Source organism: Pongo abelii, chromosome 1 (assembly GCF_028885655.2).
Source record: "Pongo abelii isolate AG06213 chromosome 1, NHGRI_mPonAbe1-v2.0_pri, whole genome shotgun sequence".
NCBI classification, from domain to species: Eukaryota; Metazoa; Chordata; class Mammalia; order Primates; family Hominidae; genus Pongo; species Pongo abelii.
This window is the reverse complement of record NC_071985.2, coordinates 116942866-116961456: the sequence shown is the minus strand read 5'-3', so window position 1 is coordinate 116961456 and position 18591 is coordinate 116942866. Positions and strand designations below refer to the sequence as shown.

At 41.9% G+C, this 18591-nt stretch overlaps 1 protein-coding gene and 1 long non-coding RNA gene across 3 annotated transcripts in view; one reads left to right on the top strand and one right to left on the bottom strand.

Moving 5' to 3' along the window:
• CASQ2 (calsequestrin 2) overlaps positions 1 to 18591 on the bottom strand; it is a 68850-nt gene that overhangs the window by 36780 nt on the left and 13479 nt on the right. The window contains 3 exon segments of the mRNA NM_001132214.1: positions 1276 to 1387; positions 3780 to 3880; positions 8110 to 8194. Coding sequence (NP_001125686.1) covers positions 1276 to 1387; positions 3780 to 3880; positions 8110 to 8194 — 298 coding nt within the window.
• LOC129049561 (uncharacterized) lies at positions 794 to 14757 on the top strand. 2 transcript variants are annotated; one of them, XR_008512756.2, is made up of 3 exons: positions 794 to 987; positions 2792 to 2860; positions 13340 to 14757. It is a non-coding gene; the product is annotated as an uncharacterized LOC129049561 (long non-coding RNA). The 2 variants fall into 2 exon arrangements; XR_008512753.1 differs by lacking the exon at positions 13340 to 14757 and adding an exon at positions 4539 to 5079.

The window sequence follows — 18591 nt, the reverse complement described above, 5'->3', positions numbered from 1 at the left end:
CTAGGCGGGGGAAGACGCCAGGGGTACTGAAAGGTGTGCTCTTTATCCTAACTTTGTTTTGCTTCCCTCTTATCTGCCATCCTGAGCTACATGGATGAAGAGGATAGAGGAACATAAAGATGGAAACAAATTGAGACAGAGGAACTGAAAAGGAAGGGGAAGGAGAAGCACCCCAGAGTAGTCAGCACTGATATGGAAATGTACAAACTAAAATAAAATTGCCTAAAGAAGAACTGGGGCAAATCTCCCCGGTTAGCCACCTCCCTCTAGCACATTCATTTTAAGCACTGTAAATGGAGGTTTTAATTAAGCAAATGAAAAGAGGGTTAAGTTGGGGCATGGGAGACAGAAAATGAATGGGTTGTTGATGAGGTGACTAAGGATGCTAGTGGGAAGACTGGTTAAAGAAATGGGTTTGCAGACAATTTCAGAATATTTTGGGGTTCTCAGAAATAGTCATAAGCAGCCCATATTTGTACTTCCTACGTGTATGAATGCTACCAGAGTTATAATCACCCGCTCTAATGCTGTTCCTCTCTCCAAGGCTGAGATACCAGAAAAAAGCCTACCTCATTGGGGCCATGCTGCCAAAGCAGTTTTAAATATGTACAGTACTCAGGTGCTTACTCCTCCTGGCCCCTTCTGCCTGCTCTTCCTGACTCACCCCCACCACCCTCTCATCCCTATACGGGCTGTAGTGATGTTATCATAGGTCCTGTGTCCACCCAAATCCTGGTCACAAAGCTTTCAAAGGGAATATGCCCAAGGGTGTGGCTGCACTATGACAGGCAGCCTTGGTGGTCAGCTGTGGGCTTGGCCAGCGATTTTTCACATTCTGTAGCCACTGCTAAGCCCATCCCTACCCCAATTTTCCACTCATGCTTTCCAATTGACTGCAAAGCTCTCCAGCTGGTGACCATAGGAGCTACCAATGCCAGGGAGACAGCCCATTGCTTCTCCCATTGTAGGGGAGAATCCGACTGGGAGGTGGGTAGGCAGGAAAAGTGGAAAAGAGCTTTTCTCTTTTTTGTAGAACACTCAGCTTGCTTTAAAGCCAGAGAACCTGGCCCCTCCTTAACATTCTTTCAGGTTTCCTGACTGTTTTGTACAGTTTTTGCACATGTACTCCACTGTGTTAGGCTCAGGAAGAATTCTAACTTCTATTCTACCCAGCAAAAGAGGTGCTGAAGACCCATCCTCTTTTGGGGTAACCTGACATACCTTGTTTGGAATCTAGCTTTTAGACTGATCGGCTGGGGTTGGCAGACAACTTACATTCTGAGTCCCCACTCTTGAAAAAGCCAATGAGTTTGATGTAGTCCTCAATGCGTTCGAAGGCTTGGACTTCCAGTTTGCTGCTGATGATCTCCACTGGGTCTTCAATTAGCTGAAATGCCACACATACATACACACATGTTCAAACAAGAGATTTCCTTCTTCACTGGGGAAACAGAGTGCGTTGGAGGGAAGTTGTAGCGGACTTTGTGGTTGGTGCCTCAAGTATCTATTCCATTCTCCCCACAACCCCCAGTGAGCATACCAGCAGTACCTTCTGAGGAATAGACCTTAACTTAAAGAGTGAGATGATTGGCGGGGGCAACGTATTCCTTTTGCCAGTTTTAAAAAACATTCATTTTTAATTGTAGATTAACAAATTATAGTTGTATGTATTTATTGGATGTAAAGTGTTGCTATGATCTATAAATACGTGAAATCATTAAATCAAGCTAATTAACCAATCCATCACCTCAAATACTCATCATTTTTTGTGGTGAGAACATTTGAAATTTACTCTTTTAGTGATTTGGAAATATGTAATACATATTATTCACTATTTCACCATGCTGTACAATATATCTCAAAGAACAAAATCTTATTCCTCCTGTCTAATTGAGGCTTTGCACCTTTTGATCATTATCTCTCCATTCCCACCACCCCCACTCCCATCCAGCCTCTGGTAACTACTCTCTGCTTCTTTGAGTTCTCGTGTTCTAGATTCCACATATAATAAGTGAGAACATGTGGTGTTAGTCTTTCTGTGCCTAGCTTATTTCACTTAGCATAATGTTCTCCAATTCCATCTGTATAGTTGCAAATGATAGTTCTTTCTTTTTTTTTTTTTTTAAAGCTGAATAGTATTCCCTTGTGTATATAGCACATTTTCTTTTTGTTTGTTTTTTGTTTTTTGTGAGATGGAGTCTTGCTCTCTTGCCCAGGCTGGAGTGCAGTGGCGTGATCTAGGCTCACTGCAAGCTCTGCCTCCCAGGTTCACGCCATTCTCCTGCCTCAGCCTCCTGAGTAGCTGGAACTATAGGCGCCCACCACCATGCTTGGTTAATTTTTTGATTTTTGTGTTTTTAGTAGAGATGGGGTTTCACCGTGTCAGCCAGGATGGTCTCCATCTCCTGACCTCGTGATCCACCCACCTCAGCCTCCCAAAGTGTTGGGATTACAGGCTTGAGCCACCGCACCCCGCCATATACCACATTTTCTTTATCCAGTCATCTGCTGATGGACATTTAGGTGGATTTCATAACTTCCCCTGCCAGTTATTGATTCAGGAATGGGCAAGTAACTGGCCCAATAAGGACAGATTTGCTGAAGGCTTTGGGAAAAGTTCTTTACTCTTAAAAGGGCAATGGGAAGCCAAATTTATTTTTCTATCATGAAATATGAATGAGGAAATGTAATGTATTCATTCCTACTGCTGGCCATCTTATAGCTAACTTGAGAATAGTCAGCTTGAGGACACAAGCAACATACTGAAAACACAGTTATCTGTGATTTACAGAGAAAAATGGTGCCAGTGTCTGGATTCGATCAAGTCTAAAGTCTCCTCTAACTGGAGCCTTCTACTTAGGTAAGTCAATCACATTGTTTATTGTTTGAAGCAGTTAGTCTTATTTCCAAAAGCCTCCTCCTAGCTGATTAAGCTGGGGAAGCACCATGCTGTCCCAGAGTTGTTCTGTTACCCCTCTCAACTTTTTTAGGGCTGGTGGGTGTGAGTCAATGAGATGGCCAAGCACAGTGGGTCACTTTTTTGGTAAAAGTTAGCTTCCAACTCACTTCTGACCTTCCCTCTGGTTTTTGACACTGTAGAGAAAGAATGATAGACCACTGGGTACTGGCTGGTAGATAAAGAATCATCGGCATGGATGCTCAATGCTAGGTTCTTTATCTGTGCAAGAATATGTGTTCAAAGCATTGAACTTCACAGTGGTTACTGAAAGTGTGAGTTTATCTATGGATGAAATATTTTTATAAAGTTTGTTCCTATGTTTGTCTAAGCATATGGATATGAGGGTGTGCTATGTCCATGGCTGAAAAAGTGTGATATTGGGGGGCTGTTTAGCTCTGCCACTTCTCTATGTTGCTCTGAGGGTAGCTAACTCAGGGTGACCTGACTGATTGGTACTCCCATCCCTCCTCTCTCTTCAGGTGGCTAGTTAGCCCCCTCTCTCCCCACATTCCCCAGCTCCTCTTCAGCAGCAGTGGAGCAAAGCCAAGGAGATTTCAATAGATGTCTATGTATAACTAGTAACAGAATTAGCATATTACTACTACATGGCCCCCAACAGTTTCTAGCGTGACTTAAAGATCACCTTCCCAGTAGAGTAGACAGTGCAATAATATAGGTGTTCCTTAGTTTTTTGTAAATCCTGAAAAACCTGTCACAGATGAGGCCAGGTTCTCCAGTTTGTCCGTTCTTTGGGGTTCTATCTCTCCCTATATTTGAGCAGAGGCAGCTCCATGCAGGGTCACTGTGTATAAACGCTTACATCCAAGAGGAACTCCACCAAAACATCAGCTGCAAACTCGCCATCAAACTCTATTGTGCGATCACCCTTAAGAATATACAGGCTTCCTTCTTCATCAAAACCTGTAAGAAACAAAGAGGCCCACAGAGAAGGTCATCCTGATGTAGGAAGAGCGATTGCATTGGCTGAGGTCTGACTCGGTTTCTGGGTGACAGTGGGGTCAGGATTAGTGGAACTAGCATTAACCCAAGAAGCAGTTGCCTTGAAATAACACTTTTGAAGAGCTCCTGAAGTGGACATTTAATTGGAAATAGTCAAGAACAATTCCAGCTGGATTTTGACTTAAAAGAAAAGTCTATTCTCCACCCCACCACTGCTTTAGTTTTCCAAAAATACAGCTGACCCCATGTCATTCTCCTTATCAAAGAATTGTAATGGCCACTGTCCACCTGACTCCTTAGCCTTGTGTTAAAGTCCCTCTAAAATCTGTTTCCAAATCTATCCCTCTTGTTCTCCCTTGGGTAGACCTGTACTCCTTTGAGAACTGCTCTCTTGTCCCTTGTGGGACTCCCTTTGCTTCCTGCCCACATGCTTATATGAAAAGGTGAGTAAAGGAAAAGTCACTGAGCATTATTCTCTAGACTTAGTTTTTCTTGTTCCCCCAGCCTGGAATGACCTCCATCTTGGTTAGCTTTTTCAGGTCTCAGCTTAGGATTCATTTTTCTTAAGAAAGGTCACTTCAGTCTCACTGAACTCATGCCATTATTGATCTTTCTTCAGCTCAATTTTCAGGTCTTCACTATCACAGTGAGTTCTCCGAGAGTAGGCTCATTGTCTTCTTGGTATCCCAGCGCCTTGTACAGAGCCTGTGTACATCAGCAACCCATTAACATATGTGGCCAGGATGGACAGCTTGCTTTCCTGTTCCAGTTGAATCCCACACATCTTCTTTATCCAGTTGGCTGGTAGATGTTGCAAGGACAGACTCAGCGTCTTCTTATTTTGCTGCCCTTTAGCACCCTTGATCTGATGTTGTGTACCTTAACAAATGCTTGTTGGAAAAATGCATTTTCCTGCTTAGGAATGTTAAATAATCAAAACTGGCATTTAGTCCAATTGCATGGCATCCTTAATTCCTTAGATTGTTGTAAAACTCTATTAGCTGGACAAAGTTTTCTCCAGATGAACTCTTCTGCAGAACCTCCAGGGACAGGAAGACTGGACTGCCGCCTGCTGTGTCCCAAGGCATGCATGAGGTATAAGCAGTCTCTGGCACATGGGCGGGAAATAGTGGAGGCACCATTTGTAAATCAAAAGGAGCAATGTGCCAGGTATTCTTTTTGTTTGTTTGTTTTTTGAGACAAGGTTTCCCTTTGTCACCTAGGCTGGAGTGCAGGGCCATGATCATGGGCTCCTGCCTCAGCCTCCTGAATAGCTGAGACTACAAGCATGTGCTATGATGCTGGCTAATTTTTCATATATACGTATATATGAAAAATTATATATTTTTTATACATACGTATATATGAAAAATTATATATTTTTTATATATATGAAAAATTATACTATATATATTTATATATTTTTTCATATTTTATATATTTATATATTTATATATTTACATATATGTATTTACATATATTTATATATATTTATATATTTATATATTTACACATATTTATATATTTATATATATTTACATATATTTATATATATATTTATATATATTTACATATATTTATATATTTATATATATTTATATATTTTTATATATATTTTTATATATATATATATTTATATATATATAAAACAAGCATGAGATACCATGTCTGGCCCTGCCAGATTTTCTTGATATCAATGATGGCCAATCTCAAAAGGTGCCTTAGGGAACACTGGCCAGTGTCCTGCTGTTGGATTTTGTCTTGAGCAAAACCACAGTAAGAAGGCTACTGCAATTGTTCAGGCACAACTTGATAGAGGCCAAAATAAGGCAAATGGAAGAGGAATGAAGATGAAGGAGCAGGTTCACAAAATACCTCCACTGTCCTATAAACCCCCAGGGATCAAATAACCAGAAGGAACCTGCCCCAACTCTTCCAAACTGAGCTTGTTTCAGTGTATCAAGCCCCATCATATTCTTTGCTAGTCTATTTTTATGTATACTTGCCCAGCTTGTCCACCCAAAATTTTTAGATCACTGGGACACTGGTATTTTTTTCTAAGTAAATTTGCTGGAAATTCTCCCAAATTCAACTTCTCATTAAAACAATGGGAAGGCAGAAGAGGAATCAAGAGACTGCTGGGGGAGGAGACAGAACTCATTAAACTGTTTGTTTGTTTGTTTGGTTGGTTGGTTTGTTTTGAGATGGAGTCTCGCTCTGTCGCCCAGGCTGGAGTGCAGTGGTGCGATCTCGGCTCACTGCAAGCTCTTCCTCCCGGGTTCACGCCATTCTCCTGCCTCAGCTTCCCGAGTAGCTGAGACTACAGGCGCCCACCACCATGCCCGGCTAATTTTTTTGTATTTTTAGTAGAGACGGGGTTTCACCGTGTTAGCCAGGATGGTCTTGATTTCCTGACCTTGTGATCCGCCCGCCTCGGCCTCCCAAAGTGCTGGGATTACACTGTGCCCAGCCATTAAACTGTTTTTGACTCTAGGGAAAGAGTTTAACATATTTTGCTCCCATACTCAAGGGAGAAAAATATCCCTCAATATGTCTCCAGGGAAAGAGACATCCCAGGCATTCTTTATATTTATTTATTTATTTATTTATTTATTCAGAGACTGAATCTCACTTTGTTGCCCAGGCTGGAGTGCAGTGGCACAATCATGCAGGCAGAAGTCACGGCAATCTTGACCTCCCTGGCTCAAGCCATTCTCTCATCCCAGCCTCCCAAGTAGCTGGCACTACAGGCACATGCCACCATGCCCAGCCAATTTTTAAATTTTTTGTAGAGATGAGGTTTTGCTATGTTGCCCAAGCTGGTCTCAAACTCCTGGGCCCAAGCAATCCTCTGCCCTTGGCCTCCCAAAGTGCCCAGACATTCTTAATAACTCATTATCATTGTATAGTCCTTAATAGTTTCCTATAATTAAAATCTTTTTTTAAAAAAAAGGCTAGTCTTCTTGAAAATAAAATAGAAAACAGTTGTCTGCAATCTTCCAGGATAATGGACTTTTACGTACCTGAAAGTATTTATTGAGCCACCACTAATCTTTTTTTTTTTTTTTCTGTACTTACTATCCAAATCCAATTAACCTTTCTTCAAAGATCCTGTTTTATAACCCGCTATTTTTTTAATAGCCATTCTTCACTGATCATGCAGAAAAAGCCAAATGGGCAGTACATGTGTGTCAGTGTTTGAAAATCAGAGGAGCGGGCCGGGAGCTATGGCTCACGCCTGTAATCCCAGCATTTTGGGAGGCTGAGGCAGGTAGATCATTCAAGATCAGGAGTTCAACACCAGCCTGGCCAATATGGTGAAACCGTGTCTCTCCTAAAAGTACAAAAAAAATGAACTGAGCATGGTGGTGTGTGACTGTAATCTCAGCTACTCAAGAGGCTGAGGCACAAGAATCGTTTGAATCCAGGAGGCAGAGGTTGCAGTGAGCCGAAATCACACCACAGCACTCCAGCCTGGGTGACAGTGAGACCCTGTCTCAAAAAAAAAAAAAAAAAGAAAAAAAGAAAAGAAAAGAAAAAGAAAACCAGAGGAAATACCTATATTCTCTCTCTTTGGGATTACAGGGTTGTGAATCCTAAAGTGCACTGCACTTAAGCATGACATATCGACACTAGAGAGTACAATTTCCATGTACGGTCACTTAACCGTACCTCACCTACGTCCTCCTTCTCATCCTTGGTGACAATGCCCAACTGGGGTTTAGCCTTAAATTTAAAAAGCACTGTTACCCTGGCATTATTACTATTAATGCTGTCTTTTGTTGGTTGCTTCAGCCGCAAGGCAACGAAATAATATGTGATGAAAGAAGAGAATTTTTAACTCTCTCAGAGAGATCACCACAGTGGTGAGATAAGAGAAGCTGGACTTTTAGCTTGCTTTAAAAGCTGAAAATAAAAGCTTGACTCTTTAGCATCAGTTTCTCCAGGAAGAAACCTTCTTCATTGTACTGATACAACAATCTCTTACATGATTAATGTGAAACCATTCAATTCAGGCCTATATTTACTTTTATGAAACTCTTCTCCAACCAGAGATGAAGGTATGCAGGATCATTTTATATATTTTAAAAGATAGTCCGCTTATGCAAGAATAATTGCAACTGTACTTTTCCTTTTGCAAGACACATTCATTTCTTTCCCACATACAGTATCTCAAAAATCACACTTACCCAGTTTCTTGGCAAGCTTGGCTTCTTTCTTGGCATCCACCATCACAAAGCCTATAGCTTTATGTTCAAGGACCTGGGCCACAAGCTGAAGAAACAAATGGAAAGATGAGTGTGCTAAGGGCAGAAAGATGGTAGAAAATATTACAACATTACTATCCTCATGTATCAATGGAAGGGTTTCCTCTCTGCTTTCTGTTACTATGTGACCAAGTTGAGCAGCAGCAAAGGAAATGTATTCTTGTCCCCTCAGGAGAAGGAGGATTCAGGAGAATGCTGAGAATCAAGGAGGGAAAATCTGAGGAGCGGACCTAAGACAGAAAATTTGGAAGAATATATCCACATACCAGTTTCTGCCCTTGGAGTAGATAAAACCTGGATCAGGAGAAAGAAGAAGCAGGAAGGAAGCATGGGTGCCTGACAAGGGGCCCTGAGCCCTTCTCTAGCTGCCAAATGTACCTGGGGCAGAGTGGGAACACAAGAGGACCTAAGAATAAAGGAGGCCTATGTCCTCAATATCCAAGCATTGCCCTCAATTCCCCAACTCCTGGGCTTGTGAAGTAGGAATGCCCATTGGGTGAATAGACCTGAGATGTCTTCTCAAGGTTCCCTGAAGCACACTGAGACTAGTAGAGTACTGGGGGTCAGGGGTTCGGCTCCAAAGGCCAGGAGGATGCAGCAGTGTCCTAGATGGACAGATAGCTGAAAACTTCTCTGGGTAGACACCAGCATAGATGATGACACCAAGCACAAGATTGGCATTATGTTAAGCTTCCTGCAATGCAGATATGAGCAAGTAGGAAACACTTGCTTACTTCAGGACTGAGACCTAATTCTTGCCATCTGTTTGAACAGGGACTTGAAACAGAAACAGAATGGAGATGCTACCAGACAGATCATGAAATATTACTACTACTTTTTTTAGTTAAACTTAAAAAAAAGATAATTGTAGATTAACATGCAGTTGTGAGAAATAATACAGAGATATCTTGTACATTTTATCCAGTTTCCCTCAACAGTAACATCTTGCAAAATGGAGGTACAATGTTACAAATTGGATATTGACATTGATACAGTTAAGATACAGAACATTTCCATCACAACAAGGATCCCTCTGTTGTCCTTCATGGTCACACCCACTGGTTCGTGTCCCCATCCCCTCTTTTACCCTGGGCAACCACTAATTTGTTGTCCATTCCTATAATTTTGTCATTTCAAGAATGTTATGTAAATGGAATTATATAGTATGTAACTTTTTGAGACTGACTTTTTTCACTCAGCATAATTATGTAGAGATTTGTCTAGGTTGTTGCATGTATCAATACGCTGATGTTGTTTTTTTTATTGCTGAGTAGAATGTATGGTATGAATGTACCATAGTTTGTTTAATTGTTCACTCATTAAAAGATATGTGGGTCGTTCCCAGTGATTGGCTAGCATGAATACAGCTGCTATAAACTTTTGTGTATAGGTTTTTGAGTTAAATATTAGTCTTAATTTCTCTGAGATAAATGTCTAATAGTACAATTGCTGGGTTGTATGGTAGTTACATATTTAGTTTTTAAAGAAGCTGCCAAAATATTTTTCAGAGTAGCTGTATTGTTTTACCTTCCCATGAGCAAGGTATGAATAATCCAGTTTTTCCACATCTTTGTCAGGACTTCGTAGCATAACCATTTTTCGTTTTAGTCATTTTGACAGGTATGTAGTGCTATCTCATTGTGGTTTTAATTTGCATTTTCCTAATGGCTAATAATGTTGAGCATTTTTAAATATGCTGATTTGCCATGTGTATGTTCTCTACTATGAAATGCCTGTTCACATCTTTTGCTCATTTTTCAACTGGATTGCTTTTTGATTGTTGAATTTTGAGAGTTTTTTTAAATAGCAGTCCTTTTTCAGATATATGGTTTGCAAGCATTTTTTTTTTTTTACTCTGTATGTGTGTTATTTCATCTTCTTTTTTTATTTGACAAATAATAATTGTACATATCCATAGGGTACACAGTGATGTTTTGATTCATATAATGTATAGTGATCAGATCAGGGTAATTAGCATACCTATCATTTCAAATATTTATCACTTTTTTGTGTTGAGAACATTCAATATCCTAATCATTTCATCTTCTTAATAGGATCTTTCACAGAACAAAAATTTTCAATTTTGATGAAGTCCAGTTGATCACTTTTTTCATTCATGGATTTTACTTTTGATGTTAAGTCCAAGAACCCTTTGTCTAGCCTCAGATCCTGAATTCTCCTATTTTTTCCAAAAGTTTTATAGTTTTTCATTTTACATTTAAGTTCGTGGTTCACTTTGATAAAATTTAAGATAGGTTGAGGTTCCTTTTTCTTTTTTTGCCAATAGATGTCCAACTGTTCCACTATTTTTTGGTGAAAAGGCTGTCTTTCATCCATTCAATTGCTTTTGTACCTTTGTCAAAAATCAGTTGGCATATTCATGTGGGTCTATTTGTGGTTTCTCAATTCTGTTCCATTGCTCTATATGTCTGTTCCTCTGCCAACACCATATAGTCTTGATTGCAGTAGCTAGGATCAAGTATATCTGAAAGCAGGTAGACTATCTCTTTCCATTTTATTCTTTATTTTTCTAAATTGCTTTAACTATCCTAGTCCTTTAGCATTTTTGTATAAACTTCAGAATAATCTTGTTTATACACACAAAAAAATCTTACTAGAATTTTGGTAGGAATTGCATTAAATCTGTGTATAAACTTGGGGAGAGTGACATATTTACTATGTTGAGTCTTCCAATTCATGAATATGGTATGTCTCCATTTATTTGATCTTCTTTGGTTTCTTTCATCAGCATTGCATAGTTTTCAGCCTACAAGTCTTGCCCACATTTTGTTAGATTTATATCTAATCAGTTAAATTATTTCAGCTACTGTAAATTGTATTGTATTTTTAATTTTCATGTCCATGTGTTTATTGCAAGTATATAGATATACAATTAATTTGTTAATGTTAATGCTAAACTCACTTATTAGTTTTAAGAAGTTTTTGTTTTGTAGATTCCTTGGGATTTTTCTAAGCAGACAATTTTGTCACCTGCAAATAATTTCTTCCTTTTTCTGCATGACATTTTATTTCTTTATGTTTTCTTACTGCACTGGTGAGAACTTCTAGCACTATTTTGAATAAGAGTGGTAAGAATGTCTTGTTTTCTTAAATTTTTTATTTCCCATTCTTAGAGATTTGTTCATTTTTCCTTTCAGTTCTATCAGTTTTTGCTTTTCGTATTTTGCAGTTCTATTGTTTGGTCCAGACACATTTAGGATTTATTGTCTTCTTGATGCTTTGACCCTGGGTCTGTTTGGCTCTACAACTCATACTATAAATCCCTCTACTTTCTTTTCTATGTTTGTTTCTTTCATATCTTCTTCAAGTTTATGTCTTCCTTTCATTGTTCCTAGAATCTGTGTCTTCTCCTTCAGAGCTCCTCTTCTGAACATCTTGAGGTTTTTCTTTGCATATTTATTCTTCCCTCCCAGACCTTTTCATCTGTTCCCAGCCTGTTTCTTTCTCTCTGGCTTCTAACCATTTCCCTTCCTCAAAGAGCAAGGATTGTGAGCAGAAGCACCAAGAGCAGCTCCGAGGAGTACCTCTGGTGGTTGGGGACTGGGGGGTGGGAATGGAATGGCAGGTAACAAATAAGCCTACCCCCACCCCCACCCCTCATTCAGCTTTCTCTTATTTCTTTTATTTTGGCTGCAACTAGGCAACACTTAGGATGAAAGGCATCATCAGTGTTTATGTATGACTCATCTTGAGATTTTCTGCAGTGCCTAAACAGACCAACCTTTCTGCAAGTCACTTGGCTTCACTCCACTGCATTTAATCAGTTAGACAAGGCTATTTTTTAATGACTTTTCTGGTTTCCAACATAAGCCCCTGTGTTCTATTTAGTGCTGTCAAAATCTTAAGTTGAATGTTCCCTTGTATATCATTCAGAGTCAGTAATGATAGGACCTAATGGCTTTGTGGTATAGTAAGTTTCCTTACTCCTAGTACGTGAGCCTCTGACAGTGGTTCTTAAACTTCAGTGTGCATAAGAATCACCCAGGGACTAAAGTGGGGCTTCCTGGGCCTCAGCACAATACAGTAGAAAATAGACCTGGGTGGGGCTCAGGAATCTACATTTTTATAAACCACACTACCACACCCCATTATTCTAACACAGCAGATCTCAAACCACACTCTGAAAAACACTGCTATAAATGGTTGTTAGCACATCCAAAGTGATATGACACAGTGCTCTTCTAACTGCTGGGCTCTTTAAGCCCCTCTGTCTACCTTTTGCATAGGAGAGATGTATTAATAATAGTAAGAATAACCAATGACATAAAATAAGAAATTAACTCTGAGAATTAAACAGAGAATTTAACTCTGATCTCTCCTAGGTATGCACTACCATGTTTTATTTGGTTTTGGGTAGATCCAAATGTGTGCCTCTCATAGGCATGTAAAGCATGGCCTTCTGGTTATCTTATGGACATTTATATGTGATTTTTGAAGATTTATGAGTGGGAGGTGCTATCTCAAATGAACTCGATTCTTTTTTCCTGATTCCCTGGTTAACTAAATACAGCCAATCACTGTTCTGTGCCATAGATGGAGAGACAGAGCAGGCAATAACACATGGGCCAGGATCCCATGCCTAGCTGAGAATTTCGCACCTCCTTTTTGGCTCCCTTCGTCAAAATCCCTCCAGAATTCCCACCACACTTGCCTCCCGCGCTGATAAGACCCAAAGCCTGCCCACTTGAGTTCTGTGATCACTGCCATCAGTCCTAGCAAGTCTCCTTCATGGGAGCCAAGGGTGCCAGGTAGGTGACTCCTGACATGGCAGCCAGGAGCCTCTGCTGGGCCAGTGGGGCAGGCAGGAGTCTGTCTACCTCTCACATTTGGCTTGGCCTTGCCTCCACCTTTGCTTTGGCCCTAAATCTCCAGCTCACATGTTCCCTTCTCTCCTGCAGCCTAGTCTCACTGCATTCTTGGGTCGCTACCAGTCCTGGCCACCGTTGGCTCAGAGCCCAGCTCCAGGTTCATCTTTCACCCCATTCTCCTCTCTGGAACTCCAAAAGCCCTTCACAAGGGCACAGTACTCTGGCACTTATTGTGTAATCATTAGAGTTGTGTATAGTCTCTACATTGTGACTCTTTCCTCCGTAAGAAGGATCCTGTTTTGTGCTTCTTTTGTATCTTGCAGTTTCTTGGAGACACTCAGCATGCTTGTGGATGAATGGGTGGATTGGTCCAAATACTTCACAAGTTCAGGGCCTTGTGAGCCAAGGAGTTAGAAGCAATTGTCATCAAATACAGTGACAAAGAGTTACATACGTGAGAATAAAAGGTAGAGTCAATATATCTCCTAAATTCCCAGAAAACTAGTACAGACTTTTCAGATAGGATTGCAATTTTCTCCTGTTGACGTACAACTGTTTCTCTGCTGGTTTTGTTTGTTTGGTTAGTTACCTCTCAGATAGTCCATCCTAGCGAATGGGGTTGTCTCTTATCGGTTGGTTATATGCAGCCTCTGGACATTGGTCAGTGCTCATTCTTTCTAGAAACATTAGGATTTGCTTTAACCATTGCTGATTCTTTTGAGTACAAAAAAATGTTTTTTAAAAGTTCTTTTAAGGTCCTTAAGGTTTTGTTTTGTTTTGTTTTGGGACCCGGTCTCACTCCTTTGCCCAGGCTGCAGTGCAGTGGCACAATCACGGCTCACTGAAGCCTTGACCTCCCAGGTTCAAGCAATCCTCCCACCTCAGCCCCCTGAGTAGCTGGGACTACAGGCCTGCACCACCACACTTGGCTAATTTTCTAAGTTTTGTCAAGACAGGGTCTTGCTTTGTTGCCAGGGCTAGTCTTGAGCTCCTGGGCTCAAGTAATCCTCCCACTTTGGCCTCCCAAAATGTTGGGATTACGGGCATGAGCCACCATGCCCAGCCTAAAAAGTTCTATTTAAATAATATGCATAATTCAATAGGAAAGAAGTGGATATTTATAATATAGCTTTACTCTTGTTAAAAGATTGTATCCTGTAGGTATTTATCGCACCACTGTTACCCCTGTAATGACAGGGTGGATCCAAGTAGATCTCATCTTCGAATGAATAAATGACTCATGGATACTATGTCCCAGTTGTTAAGTGCACAGGGCTTGGAATCAGAGACCTGGATTTTTGACTTGTCCACAAGCCTGTGCTGTGACTCCAGTGTAAAAAGTGGACAATACCAATATCTATTCAATGGGACTGTTTTAATGATTAACAGAAATAATGCATGTAAAGTGCTTGGCACAGTTCTTGGCATGCAGTAAGTGCTTAGTAAACATTAGATTTTTCTTCTTAATATTATGACAGCTGGCTAGGGTTCTGGATCTTGTGCCAATTCAAAAATGCCATAGTGTAAAGTATTGTAATGGAAAGAGAACGATTATTAATTGAGAACCTACTGTGTTAACAAAAATGTGTAAGACACATGTCAGCTCCAAGGACCTTGTGATTTAATAAGGTAGGAAATTCATTAAAAAAATAGCTCTAGGGCCGGGCGCGGTGGTTCACGCCTGTAATCCCAGCACTTTGGGAGGCCGAGGCAGGCGGATCATGAGGTCAGGAGATCGAGACCATCCTGGCTAACACGGTGAAACCCCGTCTCTGCTAAAAATATACAAAAAAATTAGCCGGGCCTGGTGGCAGGAGCCTGTAGTCCCAGCTACTCGGGAGGCTGAGATAGGAGAATGGTGTGAACCCAGGAGGTGGAGCTTGCAGTGAGCCGAGATCACGCCACTGCACTCCAGCCTGGGCAATAGAGTGGGATTCCATCTTAAAAAAAAAAAAAAAAAAAAAAAAAATAGCTCTAGGTGCCACAGGAGTAGGACAAAAAAATAAGAGCTATGGAGACTTAGAGAGTTTGTGGGCTGGGAGGTGAAATCCTGCAGAGCCCAGTGGGCTGTGATGAATACCGTGGATTAAATTTCCATGCTCTCAGGATGAACCTAAATCCCTAACATGGCTAAGAATGTCCTGCACTCTTTGTCCCACCTGTCTTTCCAGCCTCATCTGGGGTCACTCTATTTCTTACTTAATACAATTGTCTTCAGCTCCTCAAAACTTCAAGCTTATTCCTGGCTCAGGTGTTTGCACAGGATCACCTCCTTCAGCTGTGCTCTCAAGCCCTAGGCCAGTTGAAGCTTCAGCTTCTTGCAGGGACGCCTTGTTCTAATTCACACAAAGGCACCAACACTTGCTCTGCTTCTACACACACCCCTCACTCCAAATAGAATTCCTTTTCCCCGACTGTTTGCTCGTTTCTACTTTCCTTGAAGTCTACATTTAAACGTCAGTTCCTCAAAAGGCATTCCCTGACTCCCAATCTCAACTTTTCCCTTTTTACCCTTGATCATAGCACCCCGTGCTTTTCCTTCGCAACCATTTCACAGTTGCAAGTGCACATTAATTTATATGATTCTTTGTCTAGCAATTGTCCATGTTGTAGCCTGTAAGCTCTATGTCCATGTCTGTTTTTCTCCCGTGCTATCTCTAGCACCTAGCATGATACCTAGACAGATTAGATCTCAAAAATAAAAAATAAAAAATAAATAAAAACAGTAGTTTCTTCAGTAAATGAATGAATGAAGAGGGAGGCTGTTTAGAAAAGGGGAGGCCAGCTAGACCTTGGAGGAGGAGTGTGTGGATAGGTGGAGGGGGGCTGCAAGGACATCCCAGGAGGAAGAAATGGTATAAGAAAAGGTTTGCAGGTGGGAATGTGCAGGGGTGTGCAGAACAGGCTGACCTACTTGAGCAGTGGGCTTATTTGGGGTGCTGAAAGAAGTCCTGTGTTAAAATCACATTAGAAAAAAAGTGTGAAGGACTTAACTACTAGGACTGGAAGCTCTGATTTGGGGGTTGTCTGAGTAGAAGAGTAATATGACTAAGTTGTGTTTGGCAAGAGTGGATCTGAGTGCGTACAGCAGACAGAAAGGAGAGGGGAAAGGAAAGGCCACCAGTTGGGAGGCTAATGTCCTATTCTGTGTGAGAGATGTCTCTGACCTCAGACCAAGACAGTGTCAGTGGGAGAAAAAGTGACTCATGCAGGTGGTGCTACAAGTTGAGAATCAGTCAGACCTGGTAAGTCTTCCTTGGTTTTGGAGAGAAAAGGGAGAGAGATCAAAGAAGAGGGAGGAGGCACAATAGTTTGAGGTTCTCCCATGAGGAAACGAAGTGGAGGACACACAGTGATGGCAGGAGGGCATGAAAGAACTGGGGAAGCTTCTCAGCGTGGATTCAGACCCAGAGAGTTCACAGTCACGGCAGTCCAGCCCAGACCCGGAGGTGCTGATCTAGGGCTCAGGGGAGAGGTCCCGCGTGAGAGATCAAGGCTTGAGGACAGGTGACATCTTTGGAAGATGAGTATGAGAGAAAGCCACAGGGTCAAGGGCTGGCTGTCTCAGAAGGAAGAGAAAGAAGCCTACCCTGGAGGCAGAGCGGAGCTATGGGAGAAGTGCGGGGAGAGAAAGGATCCTGGTGTTGTGACTCCAGAGTCACAAAGGAGCAGGTGGTCATATCAAACGTTGCAGGGAGTCAAGGAGGGGTAGGACCCCCATGAGGCCTCTCATCTCAGGACTGGTAAGTCACGCGTGACCTTTTAGAGAAGAGCTGAGACAGAAGCCAAAGTACTGGGAGTTAAACTGCTGGGTGGGTGGCAAGAACATGTTACAGCAGGTGTGGCTAGCTTATTCAAGGCGTCACACAGGAGCGAGAGGGGCGCCCTGTGCTGCGTGACTGCCCCTGGGGCTCCCAGAACAGCACATCCAATACCTACATAAAGACCCCACCCAATCCAGTCTCTTCATAGGACTTACCAGCTCTCACCCAGGGAAAGACAGGAAGAAAGTTACATTTGTACCATTTCCCAAGAACTGTCTTTGTAGAGGAGAAAGACTAATTTACTACACAGTCAGAGGGAAGGTGGGGAGGTGGAGGGTCATAAAGAAAAAGGAGGTGGTTACTTGTTGAAGGGAGGTGGGTGGGGATTACTTTCTGCAGGGCCAAGAATCTGAAAAAAAAGTTGAGCCTCGGGGAAAATGTCACAGATCTCTGCTCCAAGTGAATGTCCCCCAGGCCAGTCATTAAAAACACCCTGGCTGTAACCCTGCTCTTTTCATGTAAGCCAAGAGCCAAACGGCTATTTGTACCCACTGTCCCTCATGCCATCCGGCAACATGTCAAGCAATTCAACAACTGTGTGTCCTCCCCTGAAACCAGAGAGCTGACGTTTCGCTCCGGTAATCTCCTGTCACTTTCTGCCGCCCTCAAAGTAGGCCTGAGCTATGTATAGCTGGGCAGTTGGCATGTGATGTGTTCACGAAGGAGGCTGGCTCAATGAAGGGACAGCTATTTTATGGGATTCAAGCGAGTATCGGGGGCCTCTTTAGGGCTGGAATAGGTGGCCTCTGAAAGAGCCTTCGGGAAGAGGGAGGCTGTTGATTGTTTTTATTGGCATTTTGGACTATCACATTGGTCAATGCCAAGGAAAAGACCCAAGGGAAGATGCTATGTATTTTTTCCACCCCACAATTCTGAGAGGCTATATAACAACAACAATTTAAAAAAAGCACTTACTGGGTGTTTACTATATGCCAGCTATTGCTCCAACTGCCTTATAAGAATTATCTTATTGACTCTCTACAAAACTCTCATGAGGTAGAGGCTTGCAGATGAGGAAATAGAGGCACAGAGTGGTTAACCAACTTGCCTGGGGACACACAGAGCTTAAGTGACCCAGCTAGGATTTCAACCCTGACACTCTGGCTCCAGAGCCCAAACTTTCATCCATTACATTTTGTTCCTATACCTGGGCCTCTGAGGGACCTGGGCCCAAAACCTGGCTTTGCAACTTACCAGCTGTGAGACTCTGGGCAAGTCACAACTTAACTGATCTTCAATTTCCTTATGAGATCCAATCTCACAAGAGTATCATGTATACAAGTACATAGTGAAAGTTCCCTACCAATTGACTACAGGGCAAACCCCACTACACTAAGTCAGTGGTTTTAGAACCTGGGTGCACATCAGCATTCCCTGGAGGGGCAGCCAGTAAAAAGAGATTGCTGGGCCCACCCCAGAGTTTCTGATTCAGCAGATCTGGGATGGGACCCAAGAATTTGCATTTCTGCCAGGGTCCCAGGTGCTGCTGAGGCTGCCGGTCTCGGGCCCACACATTGAGAGCTGTGGCTCTTCCAGTCTCTAACACAAAATCACAATCTTTTATTGCGTAGCATTTTGCCATGTCCAAACTGACAGAATGAGGGAAGCTGTCCCTGAAGGCCAGGTTTGTTTTGTTTTATCTAAAAATATTATTGCAATGGAATTTTTAAAGACTGAATTTGACTGACATGGGGCAAGGCAATGCCCTTTACCAATTTTTCTCAACAGAATTCTGTGCCCCAGAGCCTGTG